The 22,456-nt window shown below is 43.6% G+C and overlaps 1 protein-coding gene across 1 annotated transcript in view; it reads right to left on the bottom strand.

Annotated features, from left to right (window-relative positions):
• Positions 1–252: 252 nt before the first annotated feature.
• Positions 253–22,456, bottom strand: part of LOC124266487 — a 37,817-nt gene continuing 15,613 nt past the window's right edge. The window contains exons 13-19 of the mRNA XM_046701285.1: positions 10,145–10,261; positions 8,798–8,862; positions 7,440–7,528; positions 6,928–6,994; positions 5,561–5,727; positions 5,234–5,397; positions 253–2,558 (exon numbers count right to left, since the gene is read on the bottom strand). Coding sequence (XP_046557241.1) covers positions 877–2,558; positions 5,234–5,397; positions 5,561–5,727; positions 6,928–6,994; positions 7,440–7,528; positions 8,798–8,862; positions 10,145–10,261 — 2,351 coding nt within the window. The 3' untranslated portion in view covers positions 253–876. The remainder of the gene's footprint in view (positions 2,559–5,233; positions 5,398–5,560; positions 5,728–6,927; positions 6,995–7,439; positions 7,529–8,797; positions 8,863–10,144; positions 10,262–22,456) is intronic.

Here is a 22,456-nt window from a genome sequence, read left to right as displayed (position 1 = left end):
CAAGAAGCATGGAACTACTCTTGCTCTCATATCCTTAGCACAGCCACCATGTTGTCTTGAGACAACCACCACATCATATTTCAATGTAATGAGCAGATAGTCTTAAAAACACCAATATCTTTATCAAGAGAGTAACCACTCCATGATTGTCCTTGTGGGTTGGTAGACTGTCAGTTTTACCTAAAGTCATGGCAAGGCATACTATAGAATAGATCATCGCTTCTTATTTTTAAAATAATGTTACTATTGTTCCATTATCGTCAGCCCACATCATAGGCTTTGGCCAAGACACTAGAAGAATTCAGACACACTTTAGCCCAGCATGCTAATAACACAATTTTGCCATATTTACATACATAAATATATTAGTCTATAAACATGTCCAAATTACAAAATTTTGAGAGCTCATATTTTATGGCACTCAAGGATTGGCTGCCCTCAAAACAAGTCACACCTGGGAGATGGACTTAAAAAAATAATTGTTTCCATACTTTTTGCCATTAAATCCAGTTCACCATATCTTTAAAGATGTACACAATATTTGCTGACTGTGCATTTAATGGACACCTCAGACACACAACATACAGCAGTCCAACAACTGATGTGACAACCAAGCTTACGTCAAATTGGACATCTGCTTGCGAGGAACAAAAACAGTATCAAGTTTCCAATACTAAATCCATCAATCCAGATCAAGTTTCTGTCCTGGCAATTAAATCTCAATGGTTTTCATCATCTTAAAATGTTCATTTGGAACGTTTTGCCTGTAAAACACATGATTTTGATTTGGAGGAAATTGAACTGAACTTTCTTGTGTTGCCCTGCTTTTGTGGCACATTCTATCACAATTCTGCTTATTCCATCTGGATAGAAACTTCAGATGATGATGCTTGTCTTCTTCTTGCAGCTGTACACAGTATGTTCTGTTGAACCACAGAGCGTGCAGCTGCGCTTCCCAGGAACCCATCTGTACCGAGGTTGTCGAGGCTGTTCGTGGCTCTGATGCAATGGCTTCATATAGTCCATCTCTTCCACCACTCCAGAGTCAACACATGACGAGAAGCTACTGTCCTTCTCACCACTGTCTTTCACAGGAATGTCACCTTCCCCAGACAATACAAATCCTTCGTAATCATCCTCATCCACATCGTCCTCAAAGCCATACTGGCTGGTGTACTCCGGTTGGATTAGACATTTTGGGTTACCCCGAAATTCTGTATCATTGGAATCAGTCACAGTGGACTGTTCATCATCGACCTCACTGGTGATCTCGGACACACTGAAGCTGGTGTTGGCTCTGTCGGTCTCAGTGTTGCTGTCTGCAACCACCAGCTTCTCTATTTCAGATGACTCGGCCACCTGGCCCTGCTCTGACTGAACGGTGAAGTCTCCACTTCCAAAGATGTCCTCCACGATGGACTTGATGGAAGAAGAAGATGAGTTGTGACCAGATTTTCGTGAACCTGATTTCCATGCACCACTCAAGTCTTCCGAACTTGATGAACTTAAGTTGAGTCCTACATCCCTTCGGGAGGAACTGTGTCCTGGTGACATATGTAAAGGACTCCTTGAGCCATGACCTACGGGTGACGTCATTAAGTGTGTCCCAGAGGCTTGACTTACAGGTGACGTCATTAAGTGTGTCCTAGAGGGTTGACCTACAGGTGACGTCATTACGAGCATCCGAGAGGCCCGACCTACGGGTGACCTCCCTAAGTGCGTTCTAGAGTGTTGACCTACTGGCGATGCCCCTGAAGACACCCTAGAGTGTTGGCCCACTGGTGATGTGACTGGCACCCACTCTTTAGCATTAACATTTAAAGCTAACCTGTGATCTGGGGAATGTGACGTTGGAGGGGTAGTTCTTTTTGACTTTGCTGACCTTGACCGACCTTCATTTGGGGAGTGTTTTCCAGTGTCTACAGGAGTGAGTGATCTTGTATGAGTCTCACTCCCAGTATCACTCTCCACTTCATTCTGTCCATAGCTGCTGTTGAGGATGTCCTTTACTGAAGGGAACTCGCCCAACCCACGCTTGGTAAACATAGACGTACTAGCATGCACCTCATCCCCTCCAATCTCCTTCACTTCATCCCCACTGTCAGCCTGTTTTGGAGTCTGATAGTCCAAGCCAGGTGCCACACTGTTCTTTTCCCCTTTGCGATAGAAGTGAGCACTATCCGGCTTCTCCTCTGTAACATGTTGCTGTGAATTCAGATGCTTCTTAAACCTCGGTGGCAAATCTTGAACAAATTTTCCAGAGAAAACATATTTCTCTCCACTCAATGTCTGGAGGGCTAACGCTTTGAGACCTCTGTCTGTGGGACCACGGATGTAGTTTTTGTGTTTCCCTGAGCTGACACAGTCAGCCCAGGAGCTGTATTCCCCTGCAGGAGCTGAAGGAGCTGCAGGACTGGTCACTGTCTGGTCTGGAGGCTGCAGCGAGGTGGCGGGAGATGGATGATACCCCAGGCTGACCTCGTCTCTGCCCCGACTATCACCAGCCACGGGAGAGATGTCCTCTATCTCGGTATCAAAGTGACTGAACAGGGAGCTATCTGAAATCAGAATACCACTTTTCAGGACTTTTTCTTATAATTGCTTGTTTAACAGGTGTTTTCTTTTAATTGCTTGTTTAACAGATGTTTTCAAATGTTACTTATGAAAATTTCTTCCTGTCAGTAAAATATACATGTTTGAAACTAGAGAGATGAAGCTGACTTCATTTACAAGCCAAGACAACAAATTATTCAACTGTTCTTCTCTTATTTTGAGAATATTTTCATTACTCAAGTAGTTTGATCAGCGAGTTCAGCGGGATTTCAAGTAGGCTTATATTTCCTCAAACTGCCAAACTGAAGGTAACAGTCACACTGTATGGAGGTATCTAATATTTCCCCAAACTGAAGGTAACAGTCACACTGTATGGAGGTATCTAATATTTCCCCAAACTGAAGGTAACAGTCACACTGTATGGAGGTATCTAATATTTCCCCAAACTGAAGGTAACAGTCACACTGTATGGAGGTATCTAATATTTCCCCAAACTGAAGGTAACAGTCACACTGTATGGAGGTATCTAATATTTCCCCAAACTGAAGGTAACAAACTGTAACAGTCACACTGTATGGAGGTATCTAATTTCCCTCATTAACAGTCCACATTGTATGGAGGTAAATATTTCCCCAAACTGAAGGTAACAGTCACACTGTATGGAGGTATCTAATATTTCCCCAAACTGAAGGTAACAGTCACACTGTAAACTGAAGGTAACAGTCACACTGTATGGAGGTATTCCACATTTCCCTCAAACTGAAGGTAACAGTCACACTGTATGGAGGTATCTAATATTTCCCAAACTGAAACTGAAGGTAACAGTCACACACTGTATGGAGGTATCTAATATTTCCCCAAACTGAAGGTAACAGTCACACTGTATGGAGGTATCTAATATTTCCCAAACTGAAGGTAACAGTCACACTGTATGGAGGTATCTAATATTTCCCCAAACTGAAGGTAACAGTCACACTGTATGGAGGTATCTAATATTTCCCCAAACTGAAGGTAACAGTCACACTGTATGGAGGTATCTAATATTTCCCAAACTGAAGGTAACAGTCACACTGTATGGAGGTATCTAATATTTCCCAAACTGAAGGTAACAGTCACACTGTATGGAGGTATCTAATATTTCCCTCAAACTGAAGGTAACACACACTGTATGGAGGTATCTAATATTTCCCCAAACTGAAGGTAACAGTCACACTGTATGGAGGTATCTAATATTTCCCCAAACTGAAGGTAACAGTCACACTGTATGGAGGTATCTAATATTTCCCCAAACTGAAGGTAACAGTCACACTGTATGGAGGTATCTAATATTTCCCTCAAACTGAAGGTAACAGTCACACTGTATGGAGGTATCTAATATTTCCCCAAACTGAAGGTAACAGTCACACTGTATGGAGGTATCTAATATTTCCCTGAAACTGAAGGTAACAGTCACAAGGTAACAGTACACTGTATGGAGGTATCTAATATTTCCCCAAACTGAAGGTAACAGTCACATTGTATGGAGGTATCTAATATTTCCCCAAACTGAAGGTAACAGTCACACTGTATGGAGGTATCTAATATTTCCCCAAACTGAAGGTAACAGTCACACTGTATGGAGGTATCTAATATTTCCTCAAACTGAAGGTAACAGTCACACTGTATGGAGGTATCTAATATTTCCCCAAACTGAAGGTAACAAACTGAAGGTAACAGTCACACTGTACAATATTTCCCTAAACTGAAGGTCACACACTGTATGGAGGTATCTAATATTTCCCCAAACTGAAGGTAACAGTCACACTGTATGGAGGTATCTAATATTTCCCCAAACTGAAGGTAACAGTATCAATATTTCACTGTATGGAGGTATCTAATATTTCCCAAACTGAAGGTAACAGTCACACTGTACTACTGTATGGACACTGTATGTATCTAATATTTCCCCAAACTGAAGGTAACAGTCACACTGTATGGAGGTATCTAATATTTCCCAAACTAATAACTTCCAGGTAACAGTCACACTCCTATAAGCACACAGTGAGGAAGCAGCTTCTGTTTTGCTAGTATTTTCAAATATGTTTCAAGGGTTCTTCACACTGTACACTAGTTTTGTATCCTCTAGAAATCTGACCCTTAAATTTGATGCTTTACATTTTGTATCCTCTAGAAATCTGACCCTTAAATTTGATGCTGATGTGAAACTGAAGTTGATTCAAGACAACTGGTTGTGTAGTTTGACAAATGGTGACAATGCTGACATCCAAGTTCCGAAAGTCCAGGCACTACTGAACTCCTGACTATATATACTGTGACTTACTCTCCATGTGGGACTGTTCCAGGCACAACTGACCTCCTGACTGTATATACTGTGACTTACCCTCCATGTGGGACTGTTCCAGGCACAACTGAACCCCTGACTGTATATACTGTGACTTACCCTCCATGTGGGACTGTTCCAGGCACTACTGAACCCCTGACTGTATTTACTGTGACTTACCCTCCATGTGGGACTGTTCCAGGCACTACTGAACCCCTGACTGTATTTACTGTGACTTACCCTCCATGTGGGACTGTTCCAGGCACTACTGAACCCCTGACTGTATTTACTGTGACTTACCCTCCATGTGGGACTGTTCCAGGCACTACTGACCTCCTGACTGTATTTACTGTGACTTACCCTCCATGTGGGACTGTGCTGTTGAGTTGGGGTCAGGAACAGCGAAGGAGGAGGCTTCTGTCTGGACCTCGGCACTGACTGTTTTGGGGCGAATCTGCTCTGCATCAAATACTTTCACTGGGCTCAGCTTCAGCAACAGCTTCAGCACCTGCTCTCGAATCTCCCTGGAATGTCAACAACTGCTTCCTCAGGGGACAATTCATTGCTGGTCACAGGTATTGCTAAACCATTACTTTGTACTTGTCTGAGCTACACAAGAGTGTTGTCTGAATATGTTTGACCTAGAGGAGTGTTCACATGAATCTGTGTAAGCTACAAGAGTATTACCTTGGATGTGTCTGAGCTAAGACCTTCTCCTGCAGCCAGTCGTGTACCCGTGTGAAGGTGGACGGATCAATGTCGGTGATGATGTCAGCTGCCACCAGCCACAACCCCTCCAGGCAGTCCGTGTACATCTGCTGGATCTTCTCATACTGCAGGCCCACGTGATACCCCTGCAGGTCAAGGTCAATGCAGGTCAATGCAGGTCATGACAGGTGAGTTTGGTTCCAGATGGGTCAATGCTAGTCATACTGACTGACTGACTGAGTTTGGTGTTACGCCGCTTTTAGCAATATTCCAGCAACATCACGGCGGGGGACACCAGAAATGGGCTTCACACATTGTGCCCATGTGGGGATTCGAACCCGGGTCTTCGGCGTGACGAGCCAACGCTTTAACCATTAGGCTACCCCACCGCCCCTAATGCTAGTCATAATTTGTCAACATGGGTGAAGACCGGTAATAAATATACAAATGATGACTTTGTTACACAAAAGTGAATTCGAAACGCTTATAATTTATACTTTTATGCAGTCTCCAGTTATAACAATTCACAAGATTGGCAAACCATGTATTGTCACCAACCATCATGATTTGATCAAACCCTCAAGTCTATGTTCGGTCAACATTTAGACTGAGATTCTCAACCAAGGTACAACAAAGGTCAACAAAGGTCACACAGATCACAGACAGTGAGTGAGTGAGCATGGTTTTACTCTGCTATTAGCAATATTCCAGCAATATCATAGCGGGGTACACAAGAAGTGGGCTTCACACATTGTACTCATGTAGGAAATCAAACCCAGGTCTTCGTGATGAGCCAATGCTTTAACTACAGGTCTATCCCACCACCCCGATCACAGGCAGTCACCTTTTCCCTAAGATACTTGATCAAGTTGAAAAGTCAATAACAGATTTTTCTGGAGACACAACATGAGGACCAAGTCCATGACCAGCACTGTTTAAGTTGTTTTCTTGATGCCGGAGTAACTGACTAGTGATCTGATGGGACATAAAGACCATGTTGTAATTGGTGGGGGAGATTATACACTCTTCTACCTTCAGGCAAGCATGAGCAGAATCACATACAGGAGTGAAATAGGGGTCAAGGTTACTGCTACTCCAGACGAAAGTTGGCTCTATACTGCCAGCCCACCATAACACCATGCCACAGTACGATGCGTAGCCATAGTGGATTCTTAGTATACTGAATCTCCAACAAATCTTTGTTTCATCGGTTGGCAGGGCAAAAACAAGTACCTTATAACATGCTGCTGTCATGGTGGATGCTCTATCAACTAGGCCAGAGAGGCAAATATGGAGAGTGATATATCAGTCTGTTGATCGTATGACAAGCGGTGTGGTGTACTCACATTTCGGTTGTAGATGGCCCATTTTTCTACGATGTTGAGGACAAAATCCTGGACCATGTCAGCGGTGCTGTGACAGAAAACATAACACATGAGGCGGCTGGTAATCAGTGTGTTTGACACGAGATGATTGTAAATAAATAACGGCAAATATATAAAACAGAAAACACATCAAACATACACAACTTGAGCAGACAAAGATTAGCTTGCATGTTTATTGGCCACTCTGTTAGTGAGGGGTTATACTAGTGCCTTCAACTTCCAGCCTCTATGCAGCATTTCCCCTGCCATTGAAAACATCCTTATGACTCACACAATATCTTGAGTCATTTTCGAAAGTTACATCCAGTGTTGACAAAACATGACTTCAAACACAGATGTTTTATTCTAACATTAAGTAATCATGTTTCATTCCCCTGATCAGCAAATATGAAAATATGATTAGGATTATATTGGATAATAATCATGTAAATTGAGAAGGAAACCCTTCACCGGGACAACCACAAGGCACCTACTGCGTATTCCACAGTCGGGACAATATGAGGAGCTGCCCCAGAACCTGGCCAAACTCTTTGTGATAGGTTCTTGCCTTTCCAAATGGAGGCTGAAATATTAAAAGAACACACTAGAAGATCCAGAAAGAGGGACGTGTGTGTGTGTGTGTGTGTGTGTGTGTGTGCGTGCGTGTGCGTGCGCGCGTACGTGCGTGCGTGCGTGTGTGCATGTGTGAGTGATAGTGGTGGTCCGATTAATTGAAATAATCGAAGATTGGTCGTAGTGACTAAATGACCAAGCAATCGATCATAATTTCTCATAATCGAACACAAACAATTCTGGAACACTTGTTTTCATTAACAATATTTTTCACATGGTTGGTTTTGTCTGTTACATTTCATAAGTACTACAAGCTCGTTTCAAGTCATGATTGAATTTATCTTAAAGATTCCAAGAAATTTATGTTCCTAACATACTAGTCATTCTTTAAAGATGTGAAATTTTGCCAAAAAGGCCCAGAAGAACTACATTTGTTCCCCCTTTTTTAATGTGCATTAACAAATTTCATAAATGACGCTAACCAATTATTTTCGATGATTGATCGGTAGTAATGAACCAATCATCAATTATGAGTTTTTAACCAATTCCCAACACTAGTGAGTGAGTGTGAGCATGCGTAAGTGCTGGAACAAGTGAGTGACAACCTTGTTTTGAGATGCCGTCAGTTCTATAATACCACATTGCAGGGGCAACCTTGACACAAAGTGTTTATCATCATGAAATCATTTGAGCTGAACTCCTGACTAAGCCGACAGTACTGTAACTCCATCAATACCGGCCATCCTCTCCATCAATGGCCATCCTCCATCAGTGCTCTATCAATACCGTACTGTAACTCCATCAATACTCCTCCATCAATACCACCATCCTCCATCAGCACATGTCACAATGCTGATCTGACCATCCTCCATCAGTGCTCTATCAGTTTCAGTACTGTTACTCCATCAATAATATTCCAATCCTTCCATCAGTGCTCTATCAGTCAGGAACACTGTAACTCCATCAATACTGGCCATCCTCTCCATCAATACCGGCCTCCATCCTCTCCATCAATGCTCTATCAGTCAGGTAACCCATAAATACCACCATTGTGCTCCAGTCTGTGACCTAAGCCAACAGTACTGTAATCGAAATACCGGCCATCTTCCATCTCCTTCCATCAATACTATCATCTCTCTCCATCAATGCTCTATCAGTCACACACAATGTCAAGGAACACTTGGGGAGATACAAGATATCACAAATGTAACACATTTCATTTCAGACACGACTGAACCACACGACTGAAACCAAATGTTCACCCACAAATCAATCTCACCTTGACAAATCTGCTCTCAAGCTGTCGTAAAATGGTTTCCATTCTTACGTCAAAATTGGCTGAATCTGAAACAATTAGAGGTTTTTATTCATTTTTTTTTTTGGACTTTCAAAGGAAATGGACTCCACCTTCAAGTGGCAAATTAAACTTGACCTTCAGTGTTCAAGATGATCATGGAACTCCACTGTTGGTCACCCAGTGGAGGCCAGGGTGTTACTTGAAAGATCACATTTGAACTCCACTGTTTCTGTTAATGTCCAGGGTATTTTAGGGATTAAACTTTTCTTTTAATTTCCCTCCGGGGATTAAACTTCTTTTAATTTCCCTCACGACGTTTCGAGACCATTTCAGGTCCCTTCATCAGGTGAACTGACAGTTAGAACTATGACGTCGTCTCAATGCAAGTGACATCACAGTACACTAGGGAGAGTACAGTATAAGTGAGGTTGAAGTGTTAATTACATAATGATGAAAATTCATGCTAGATAATAGAGTTGAAAGTTGAATTGTCAATACACAAAGCTAATTACACAAAAGTTAATGGATAGCAGGCTTTCCAAAAAGTAAATAGTAGGCTTTTTTTTATTTATCTAAAGTTCATCAAAAGTTAATCAAGAGGTCCCACGCACTTGGCAGGTAGACACCTTGATCACGATTCATTGCAGTTTTATGTCTCCTTGTCTCGACCGCCTCATGTCGTTTCCTCCGACGCCAGTCGTTGTTATTGCTTGAAAGCACCCTGATATCATTCCACATGATTACATGAATTGGGTTATTTGCCTTGTCCTCCGATATAGCTGACTTATCATTTTGTTTGCATACTGACGACTTGTGTTCATCATTATGTAATTAACACTTCAACCTCACTTATACTGTACTCTCCCTAATGTACTGTGATGTCACTTGCATTGTGACGTCATAACTCAGTTACGACGTCATAGTCCCAACTGTCAGTTCACCTGATGAAGGGACCTGGAATGGTCTCGAAACGTTGTGAGGGAAATTAAAAAGAAGTTTAATCCATAAAAATATCTTGGACATCAATGCACAACTTCTAAATGCCACTGAAAGACAGTATTTCCGTTACTTCCCAATATGTGATAGGTCACTGATGTTGTCAACAGATGTGATGTCACATGCACAGACATGTCAACGAACAAGAGCAAACCAAGAAACAACTAGAGCAGCGCGCTGGTATTAGAGCCCATGATCTCCAGCTGATGATACAACTCTGCACAGTGAACCGCTGTGCCATCTCAATACCATGTCTGTGAGTCAAAGGTCAAGGGTCTGTCACTGATTCTGCCTGTGATGTGTGTGGAGCCAGTGTCAGGGGAGATAACTCACCTACATACGTATCAAGGACATTGAGCACGGTGACTACATGAGAGCCCTTGAGAGTCACAGCCGTCTCCAACAGAACTTCAATAGCCACAGACAGTCCCCACGGTTCCTTCAAACTCCCTGCATCAGAGGTAAACATCACTCTAGTCAGGATTCTAGCCTAACATGTCATGACATATAAAACATATGACAGGGCTCCAAAATCGTATTGACGAGTACAATTTGTTTCGGGCAAGTGAAAAAACATATAGCTCATCTTAGAGGAAGTACGTTTTCTGACCCAAAAGTAACACTGTTCTTTTCCCTTGAAGTTCAGCTATCTTAAATGGTGAAAGAATTCAATTTTGTCAAAGATTTTGTACGGAAGACAAAGTAAGTAATGTTTATTGTAGTTATATTCCAAGCAAACATGTTGAAATGATGCATGATCTTAGGGCAAGTACAATTCTAGAAGGACAAGTGGAAAGTTCATATTTCTCGCTCTATAGGGTGAGTGCAGATTTTTTAATTTTTCGAGCCCTGATATGAGAAAACAAAACAGAGGACTTGATCACTCAGTCAATGATCTATTAGACTGGAAGATGTCATGTTTCCAATTGATGTACTTGCTAAATAATGTATAAATCTCAAGTATTTTTGTTAAATAAATGTAATTTTCTGACTAAAATTGATATTTTATACTTATCCTGACTCATGCTAAATGCTTGTCTCCTTCTCCTTGCGAATGATAGTGGAACACTTGAAATCCCTTGAAGTTCCCTTCTAAAAAGCGGACGAAAATCACTACTCACCCACGAGTTACCTCCCTTGCCCCTTTGGCCGCCTTTTTGGTCACCTGACCGGCCATGTTTTGTATGTATGCCCGACACCCGGATTTACAGGGAAATCCAGAGTGCCATAAGAGGGGAGGTTGGGAGGGCTGACCTCATGAGTCAGGATAAGTATAAAATATCATTTTTAGTCAGAAAAGTACATATTTTTCCTTATCCTGACTCATGCTAAATGCCTGCAGAATCCGTCGGAATCGGTGGTGGGTTAGGCCACTTCTGGATTCTCCAGCTGTTGATTTACGTAATGTATTACCCCCCATGGGAACTTATGACGCCACTGCCGATGATTCTGTTCTTTCAACTTCCTCTGATGAGTCTGGGGGGAACCACAACTTGTCGGATTTCTTCCGAAACTTCTGACATTTTCGTGTGGATTTTAGATATACTAATATTCCATTAGTTATCTATTGCAACTCCATCACTTGATGCGCACATCAAGTGGAGATGCGACCCTTCTTCATGTACGGCGAGTATGTCCTATACAAGTACAGGGTCTATCACTCATGCTAGCCTGTCCTAGACGTGTGCATGGACTTTAACCATTTGCTTTCCAGAGCATTGGTTTTCACAAGTCACGTGATAAAAGGGTGAGATTTTTCTCACCGCCTTTGTGGAACTGTTAGTTGTGCTACAACAAGTGGCCTAAACTGGTGAATACGTCTTCGCTGGCAATGTCTCTGAGGTAGTGGTTGGCAAACACTGTGTCCGATTTCCAAAAGCAGCCCTCCATTATTGTTGTAATCGAGCAGTTTCCATGCAGAGCAAGTGTAGATGCCAGGGCTCTGACTTCGTGGGGATTGGAGGCTCGGGAGGCTCAAGTCCTGCTGCTTTGTAGGCCCTTAGTAAAACGTCTCTCATCCATATCGATATCATTGTCCTTGAGACTTCCGTGGGCGTCTCAGTTGATAAGGGGATGAATAGGCACTTGAATTTTCGTCTCCTTGTTTTTGTTCTTTGTAGGTAGACTTTTAGTGCTCTGACAGGGCATAAGGATACATCCTGTGTATCCTGTGGCCCAAGGACTGTAGAGAGTGCTGGGATGTGGAACTGTCTGTCAGGCTGGCCGGGCAGTTGGTTCTTGGCAATAAAATCCTATCTCAGTCCTAGATGTACGATGTCACGATGTCTTGATTCAAATTGTGTTCGTTCAAAGTCCAGAGCATGTATTTCTGACATCCGTACTGCTGTTGCTAGGGCGATCAGGAACAGCGTTTTCTGAGTCAGTAGTTCAAAGGATGTCACTGGTGAGATGTTGTAGAACTATGTTGAGATCCCAGGCAGGAACCTTGAATTTCTTTTGTTGGTCTTCCAACTTGAACGAGCGTAGTAGTGCCAGTATCTCTGGTACTTTGGTCAGCTTGACACCCGTCTTCATGGTGATAACTGTGCTGAGAGCAGCCAGGTATGTTGAGAGTGTTGAACCTTTTAAGTGTCTCATCTGTCGCAGATGACACAGGTATTCTGCCACATGAGGATGGGTTGCTTTTACCGCTGTATTGTTCAAATCTCTGCCACTTGTCGTCGTACAAGTTGCGAGTTGATCTGCATAGAGCTAGTGTCTCTGCTTTCGCTGCTCTGGCGGAGTACCCTCTAGTCTTCAGGCAAGCTTTGATACGCTCCATGTGTGTGGATGGAACAATGCCGGATTCCCGTGAGCTTGCTTGGTGTGTGGATGGACGAGCAGGTTCGACCACTCTGGTAGTTTCAGGGTTTGACTTCCGAGTTCTTGTATGAGGACGGGAAACCATACCCTCGCTGGCCAATAGGGCGCGACCAAAATCAGTTGCAGCGTTGTCGTCTGCTTGATTTTCTGTATTACTTGTGGTAGTAGTGCTGGAGTTGGAAACGCATAAGCGTTTAGACCTTCCCATGACCTTCCCGCTTAAAGCGTCTGTTGCCCATGCCTGATCCGGATCCGGAATCGGAGAGACGAATGTTGGTAGTTGCTTGTTGAACTTTGTTGCAAACAGGTCTATCAGTGGAGATCCTGTTGTCCATATGACGAACCGGAACGCTTCTGGGTGTAACATCCACTCCGTCGGGGATGGTTGAAGTGGACGAGATAGGGCGTCTGCTATGACATTCTTTGCTCCTGGAATGTGGCATGCCTTCATGTAGATGTTCAGGTCGTCGACGATGCTGAACAGGAGAAAGTTGAGTTGTAGCAGACTTGTTGATCTTGTTGATCCTTGTTTGTTGATGTAGAACGCTACTGTGGAGTTGTCCGTGTGGACCATGAGCCTTGCGTTCTTTAGTATGCTGGACCAGTGTTGTAAAGCGTTGATCACTGCTTTCATCTCCAACAGGTTGATGTGCAGACTCTGATCCTGACTCGACCACTTCCCTGCTGCCACTTTGTTGTCGAGGTGGGCAACCCATCCTTGTAGAGATGCATCTACGTAGAGATGAGTGTTGCAAACTGGCTCTGACAAAAAGGTTCCTCCGCAAACATTCAACTTCCGAGTCCACCACAGAAGGTATGGTTTCAGGCTGTCCGGTAGAATCAGACTGTCGAGATGGGCAAGTCATGTCTTGAGCTGAGGTGAGTAGACCGAGCATGCTTTGCCAAGCACGTAGTGTCAACGGAGAGAGCATTGCTTGAGATATCATATGTTGTATCTTGACCCAACGATCCTCTGGGACGACTATGTGATTCACCGGCGTGATGAGACGTATTCCTAGAAATTGAAGATCCTGTTTCGGCTCCAGTTCCGACTTGAGGAGATTTACCAGCCATCCTAACTGAGTGAGAAGCCTGATGGTGAAGTCTAGTTGCAGTCTGAGTTGACTGGGATCTTGATAAACTTGAATTCCGTCGTCCAGGTAAAAAGCACTGCGTAGACCTCGACGATGTAGATATGTGACGATGGGCTTGGTCACTCGAGTAAACAACCAGGGGGCCGACGATATTCCAAACGGTAAAACCTTCCTGTGGAAGTGATGTCCGTTGAAAAGGAATCTTAGGTATTTCCTTGAGTCTGGATGTATCGGGATGTGTAGATACGCATCTTGTAGATCTATGCTGGCGAGGTAGTCTGATGGACGAACGAGATGTCGGAGCTGAGGAAGATGTATCCTCTTGAATTTTGCTGGTCTGAACTTCCTCATGTTGTAGATGAGCCAAAGCTTCTCCTTGGAATTCTTCTTCGGTACCAGGAAAATTGGGGAGTAAAACCGGGCGTGATGAGATCTTGATTTATCTCTTCTACTGCATCTTTGTCGAGTCTTTATTGCGTCGTCCAGTTTCTCTGTCTGGTCGGCTGCGTATCTGAAGGCTATCGGGTTGCTTGTAAGTGGCGGGGTGGCTTCCAACTGTATCTTGTACCCTCTGTGTAGTATCTGGGATACATAGTCGTCCTGTAGTATTCCCCAATTCTCCCAGTACTGTTGAAGACGTCCACCCACTGTCGAAGGTTGTACAGGAACGGCTGGGGGTGGAAGACTCCAGTCGCTCCAAACCTAACCTTCAGCTTTGGATCCCCTGGCACCCCTGGGTGCTCGGCCTCTTCCGGGGGTTACTTCTGGGGACTCGGTTGGGCTTAATGAAAAGAACCTCTTCCTCCTCTTGAGCTGGAATACTTCTTTTCTCTGGCTCTCTGGACTCCTGCAAACTTGGATTTGCTGGAGCAGCTGGAGAGGTCTGGCTTAATCACATTTGCCAAGGTATCTATGGACTTTATCATCATGACCTCCCTTGATTCGCGGTGTCTTTGGCTTAACCTCTTTGATTTGCGGTGGGGTAGCCCTCGTGGTTAAAGCGCTGGCTCTTTCAATCCCCACATGGGCACAATGTGTGATCCCATTTCTGGTGTCCCCTCACCGTGATGAATGGATGCGCTGCTCAGTCAGTCCTCCAAAGATGGATGCCATGGGGCTCTGTATAAGGACTTGGTGAACCGCTTCACTCCAGGTGTACGATGACAATAATCCTTGTCTCCTCCAGAAGAGTCAGGCCCGCTGATGTGGGTGCTAGATGCTCCGACATAAATTGGTGGTCCTTTTCTGGGTCAGTAGCGCAGAATATATCATCCGGTCATCTTCGGCGGTGGAGTTCTTTAACTTCGAGATGAGTGCTTCATTGATAGCCCTAGATCTGGCTAGTCCGAAGAAGGTAAGTCTAGTAGTCATATCAAGTTGCGCTAGCTTCTTGTCCTCTATCTTGTAAGTCCAATAGCGGGAGTCATTGATGATCTTGTAGTCCTCATCAATCTCTGGGGCCTTCAGGAAGGGTTCCATGTGATGTAAGGGGAATTTCCTGGCGTTGAACATCGGGATATGCCGATTCTGGAACTTGGTAGCCTTATCAAAGGCTGAGCTGAGACTGTCCGGTACTTGGGAGATCAGGGTCGATAGGCAGAATCGTGAGTGTGTCAAAATCATCGTTGGACATCTTGTATGTAAACGCTTCGTCTGTGTCCTTGGAAGGTGATGCTAGGTCCAGGCCATTAGCAATCCATGAGGTTACTTCTTTATCAGAGAATATGACTTCACCTTCTTCCTCTGATTTAGACATCTCCCGCTCTGATAATCCACGGCGACGTGAGTCTCTGTGTGAAGATCTGTATGACGAACAGCGAGCAGGTGAATGATCCCGATGTGATTGTGTATCCTTCCTGGAGTCTTGAGATGTTTCTCTAGGCCTTCGTGAAGGTTAATTCTTAGACATAGTCTCCCCTCTGGAAGATTTGGAGTGCCTGCAAAGAGGTCAGCTCCATTGACTTTGATCTCTTATTAGCTCCAGGGTTCATCACTGGCATAGCGACCTGCCCCGTAAAACGCTCGGCAATTCACTGGAATTATGAACATCGGCAGCAATAGTTAACACACGGTTATCAGCTTAATCACTTTCGATTTAGACATGACTTGTGAATAACGACGGTGTCGGTGACCTAAATTAAGAATCCTCGCGACAGGGCTAACTGGCGCTGTTCTATTAATGTGTCTGCCCCTCGTTAAGGCGATTAACGCTACCAGAAAAAAAAACAAATGATAACAGTTTTGATGACAGTTTACGCTCGATTAAATATCTTCTGAATTATTTTAACTACATCTGTCATTAACGTAAACCATATGGGGCAATATGAACGCTGCATTTCTACTACCAGCTTAAGTTTAGATCAGTACATCCAGAGGAAGTTGAGTAGTCGTTTTACATTCTACGCATTGCATTGTGGAATGTATTACTTAAGCGCTACCGTGTCGCTGAAAACTTGTGAGTCTAAATGACACATTTTAACCGTTGTGAAAACATAAACGCAATGTTTCCACCAGTAATGTTAGCTGCGTGGAAGCAACAGTAAACCAAGAAACTGGATGCAACGGTGTAGTTTACTGTAGGAGGTCGCGAAGGCGCATTACGACAACTGACATGCATCGATCGTCGCTTACATTGTGACGTAATGTAAAATGGTTTGATTACGAGGGGGCACACTAGAATGGCGCAGTGACGGGATAACGTCATTCAATTGTTATGTCATCAAAAAACTATACCTTTATTGTCTGATAATGTATTTTTTTTTCGATTGTTCTAACCGCTAGGCATTTTAGAAACCTTCTTACCCAGTCCTTTGCACGTCTATGAATGGAAAAAAGAAATTTTTAGAGTAAAATTAATATTTCATACTTATCCTGACTCATGCTTATTGCTTATCTTCTTCTTCTTGTGAACATAGTGGAACACGTGTATCTCCCAATTGAAGTTCCCTTCAATAAAAAATCACTAATTAGTACTCACCACGAGTTACCTCCCTTCCACAAGCTGAACGAGGGCTTCACCTCCACCCATGTGCCTCATTTTTTTTTGTTTTCGAGCCCGACACTTTATTTTTCCCAAGAAATCCAAAGTGTTAAGTGGGAGGACGGAGGGAGCATTTACCCCATGAGTCAGGATAAGTATAAAATATTAATTTTACTCTAAAATTTCATATTTTTCCTTATCCTGACTCATGCTTATTGCTTGTAGAATCCGACGGAAAAGGAGGTGGGAATATATATACTTTGGATTTTAATAATTAGTGATTTGAACTGTGATGATTGTAATAACCCTATGGGAACTTCATAAAGGCACTGAACTGATGAATTCCTGCTGTTAACTTATCAGCTGCCATATAAAGGTTATTACAATTTAGTGAATATGATAAAAGTATATACAACATTAATGTAAGCTGAGGCTATTAATGTGATAGTATAAACTTCTGTGAGTTTATAGTGGATACTTTTATAAATGAACCAAAGTATTAAGCTTAAGATATGCATATATTTAAGCTATAATAGTATAGTACTGTGCTTAAGATATAATTATAACTTAAGCTGTATAATAGTAACCAACTCCTTAGAGTTTGTTAGCTAATACATTTATGAATATGACCATATGACTGAGCTTAAGGATTGATGAAACTTAAGCTGAACATATATATAATAGCAAAACTCCTACGAGTTGTAAGCTTATATATAGTATGATATAAACCCATAGTACTGAGCTTAAGATAATAAATTAAACTTAAGCAAAATATATAGATAGCATGTAGCTATTAGTACTGTTATCAGATAAGTATAAAATCTGTAAGATAGACTTATCTTCTCCATGGAACTGTCAACTGTTGAGCGAGGACCATGGGACCGAAATGGTGGATACCTGAGACGTCCTCGGTGGTGATATCTCTCAGATAGTGGTTGGCAAACACCATATCGGATCTCCAGAAACATCCCTCCATTATGGTATTCAACGAGCAATTCCCATGTAGAGCGAGAGTTGAGGCTAGCCTCTAATTTCGGTGGAGGATTAGAAGCTCTTGGAGGGTCGAGTCCTGCAGCCTTGTAGGCACGTAGTATGACAGTTCTGATCCAGATAGAGATAGTAGTACATGTGAGACTTCCGCTCTGCGTAGCTGTAGATATAGGGATAAATAACCTCTTGAATTTCCCTCTGCTCTGTTTGGATCGTTGGAGATATATTTTCAGTGCCCTTACTGGGCATAGTGATAGATCCATCGTATCATGCGGTCCAAGCATGGATGAGAGAGCTGGGACGGGGAATAATCTGTCTGGTTGACCTGGCAGTTGGTTTTTCGCTATAAAATCCCAGCGAGAAGTCCCAGATGAGCCATGTTATGCATATCATCAAAGCTGTATTCTCTCAGTAATCCAGTGCGTGAATCTCTGACATCCTGGCGGCCGTAGCTAGTGCTAACAGGAATAAGGTTTTGTGGGTCAGTGATTCAAACGATGTAGATAGCAATGGTTCATAAGCCTCACTAGTGAGGTGTTGGAGCACTATATTTAGATCCCAGGCTGGAGCGTGAAACTTCCGTTTCTGATCCTCCAATCGGAACGCTCGTAACAAAGCGAGTAACTCTGGTGTTTTTGTTAACTTGACGCCCGTTCTCATTGTTATGACAGAACTTATAGCTGCAAGATAAGTGGACATGGTTGAGCCTTTTAGATTCTTAGTTTGACGTAGATAACATAAGAAATCTGCCACTTGAGGATGTGTAGCATATCTGGCTGTAAATCCTTTCTTAGCAGCGTAATTGACAAAACTGTGCCATCTTGATTGCTCAATAGGCCTGACGCTGTCCTGCCGGCAAGGTGGGCTCCCCAACCTTGTAGTGACGCGTCTACGTAGAGATGTGTTTTCGATTCCGGCTCTACTAAGGAGACGCCTGCGCAAACATTCAATCTCTTGGTCCACCAGAGTAGATGTGGTTTGACATAATCTGGTAGACTGAATGGTAGAGGGTCCTCGAGATGAGCATTGATGAGGACTTGTAACGGGTGTAATTGAAGCCTGCCTCTGACTGTCAAGTCTTGAGCTGATGTGAGTAGTTCCAATAGGCTCTGCCACTGTCGTAGTGGTAACAGAGAGAGTAGGGCTTGAGGAATAAGTTGTTGATCTTGATCCATCTGTCCTCCAAGACTACAATACGATTCTGAGCTGTTAGAAATCGTATACCTAGAAATTGCAGATCCCGCGCTGGTTCTAGGTCCGACTTGAGTAGATTTACTAATTGAGTTAGTAGCTTGATTATAAAGTTCAGCTGTAGTCTGGAGACGCTGTGGATCTGGATCCACTTGTATACCGTCCGCCTCCCAGGTAAAAAGCTACGCGAAGACCTTGGACGATGTAGGTATGAGACAATAGGCTTGGTCACTCTTGTGAATACCCAAGGGGCCGATGTGATTCAAGAAGGAAGAACCTTCCATTGGTAATGTTTCCGCCTAGGATAAATCTTAGATATTTCCTTGAGTTGGGATGAATCGAATGTGTAGATGCAAATCTATGCTGGCCATGTAATCTTTGGGACGGATTAAATGCGAGTTTGCGGTAAGTGTATCATGCTAAACGCTGGTGGTTTGCATGGTAGATATTCTCTGTTGAAGATGCTCATGTTGTATATGAGACTAAACTTCTCCTTGAATTTTTCTTCAGCACTAGGAAAACTGGGGAGTAGAAACCTGGTACAATGTTTCGTTGATCCAGAACTTCTAAGGCCTGTTTGTTTAGTAGAGTAGCTACTGTTTCTCTTAACATAGGTAGTTGTGCCGGTTGAACGTTGAACCCTGTGGGGGTGACTGTTAACGGAGGCTTGGCCTTGAGTTGTATTAGATATCCGTGCTGTAGGATGTTGGATACATATGGATCTTGTAGTATTCCCCAGTTTTCCCAGTGCAGCTGAAGGCGCTTACACCACTTGAGAAGGTTGTACTGGAACGGCTGGGGGTGGAAGACTCCAGTCGTTCCGAACCTGAATTTCATCGTCTAAATCCACGGCCACCTCTGGATGATCTGCCTCTAGCTGATCCTCCCCTAAATTTGCTGTATGGGCGACGAAAAGAATCCTTGGAATCTTTAGCTGCAGCTAATTTCTTGTCCCGTGCTTTCTGTAGCCCCGAGAACTTAGACTTGCCTGAGTATCTCTGTGCTGACTGTTTAATGACGTTCGCTAAGGTATCCATGGATCTGATCATAAGTACCTCTCTCGAGTCTTTAGATACTTCTTTGGAGACCTTGTCTATGTTACCACCAAACAGTAAGGGCGATGACCATGGAGCTGTGTATAGAGATTCTGTGAATTGCTTATCCCAAGAGCAGGAAGCTAGTAAGCCTTGCCGACGAGTCATGGTAGTAGTTTCAGTAAGCGCTGACAGGTGCTCTGTAAGAAATTGGTGGTCTCTTTTCTGCATGAGTAGAGCTGAGTAGATCATTCTATCTTCCTCCTCTGTAGAATTCTTGAACTTGGTGATGAGAGTTTCATTAATAGTTCTAGATCTATTCAATCCAAAGAACATTCTCCTGGAGATGGTATCTAATTGGGCCAATTTGCGATCGTCTACTCTGTAACTTCTGGACTTGGCATCACTGATTAGTTTAAAGTTGTCATCAATATCATGGGCCTTGAAAAAGGGGTCCATATTGTGTCCAGCAAATTTCTTGGCATTGAAGACCGGGAAATGTGTAGATTGGACTTTTGAAGATTTGGAACAGGTTGTATCCAGATTAGCTGGTACCGCTGTAATCGGGTCAATAGGAGGCAAGGTGATATTGTCTACATCATCATCTTTCATCAGGTAAGTCTGAGTTGAATTCTCGTTCTTCGATGGGGAAGCAAGTTGTAACTCATTCACCATCCAGTATCTAATCTCAGCATCTGAGAAAATGATATCTTCCTCCTCTTCTGACGTAGGGTCACATGTCGGAGTCCTAGATCTGTAGGAAGATCTATGAGAGGACTGTGGTGAACGGACTGACGAGTGGCTAGTGTAAGGAGACTTAGGAGGAGACATCCTCGGCGAACGCTGGGGGCTTCACGAAGCTCTACTAGATCTTCTGGGCGAGGTAGATTTGGAGCCACTTAGCCTTCGCGACCTTCGCGAATGTATCGAGTCAGTGTCCAAATCGACATATGAGCGCTTGCTTCGCGAACGACCTCTGTGTTCTACAGGGTGTGGGCTCGGCGAAGCGCACCTTCTCCGCGATGTCCCTCGCAACTGGAGAGGCTCTAGCTCCTTCGCGGAGGCTGCCTGGGACTTTCTTAGCGGTGATCGCCACGGGCTGGGTTGCCGTTCATGAGAGGCGCTTTTGTGGGCTCTGGGGCCCTACGGCGAAGCCAAAGGCTCTGGGGCCCTGTATGACTTAATATGGGTTGGGCTCTGGGGCCCGTGGCTCTGGGGCCTCTGTAAACCGTAACGGTCCTCCATCAGCCTCATGATTTGGTTGACCAGGTCGTCTGGGACGGTCTGCGCTGGCGTTGAGGGTGGCCTCTCTGTGAAAGTGACCGGACCCTCAATCACAAACTCCGGCGTCAGCGTAGGCATCTCTGGTTGCGTGTTGATCTGCGCTGTTGTGACGGTAGCAGATACTGGACGTTTCTTATGACGTACATCTGGAATGATAATCGGAATGTCACCATCATATAAACATAATTCTGAGACAGGTAGAATATCGGAAGCAAAATTATTTGTAGCTTTCGTAGATTTCCCTTTTGACGAAGCTGTGGACCTGGGGGTTCTAAGCATACGTTGAGATGATGTGGACGCTTTCCTAGTCTTAGACTGTGAAGACGGAATGTCTAGAGGTGCAGGTCGCTTCTTGGACATAGCGGACTGCGTCCCACGCTTATCCCCCGAGGGAAACTCAGGCAGGCCACCAGCCGGTGGCGGGTCGTCAGTCAACAGTTGACAGGGTATATTAGCTTCCGATCTATTAGCCATGACTGAAGATTGTTTGCGAGATTTATCTGCCTTCCGTCTCAAAACGGAACATAAATATTTATCAAAGGCAGAAATTGGTAAATTAATACATAATTTACAACGAGAAACAATAGAACATGGAGTAATGCAACTAGGGCATTTTAAATGTGGATCGGTAGCGGAATAACGTAGTTTACAACCTGTGCAGATTCTCATTAACGTAAACTGCTGAACAAACACAGCGAACCGTGAATAAAACAGCAGAAACATGACTAATAATCAATGCAAATTGAATAAGGATACTAGTTACACCTCTATAACTGAATATAAGAGGTACTAAACTAAATATAAATAAAGGATATAGTGTGTTGGGAGACACAGGCGCTCTCACGTCCAGCTCACTGGGCGAAGAAGGAGAGAGTGAGGCACATGGGTGGAGGTGGCGCCCTCGTTCCCGCGCTTGTGGAAGGGAGGTAACTCGTGGTGAGTACTAATTAGTGATTTTTTATTGAAGGGAACTTCAATTGGGAGATACACGTGTTCCACTATGTTCGCAAGAAGAAGAAGACAAGCAATAAGCATGAGTCAGGATAAGGAAAAATAAGGTAGTTATTAAATTCAAAAGTGGTTAAATCCAGACAATGTTTACAGCAAGAGTTGAAAGAACATGAAGTAGTGCAATCAGGACATAATAAATGTGGGTCAGCCGCAGACAGCCGGTATCTACAACGAACACAAGTTTTCATCAAATGTAAACACAATGAAAAAACGTGTCAAACAACGTATAATTTAGATC

This window comes from Haliotis rubra, unplaced genomic scaffold (assembly GCF_003918875.1).
Source record: "Haliotis rubra isolate DU_JTF1 unplaced genomic scaffold, ASM391887v1 Scf126, whole genome shotgun sequence".
Classification (NCBI taxonomy): Eukaryota; Metazoa; Mollusca; class Gastropoda; order Lepetellida; family Haliotidae; genus Haliotis; species Haliotis rubra.
Note: the sequence above shows the minus strand (reverse complement) of the source record. Positions and strands in the feature narration are given on the sequence as shown.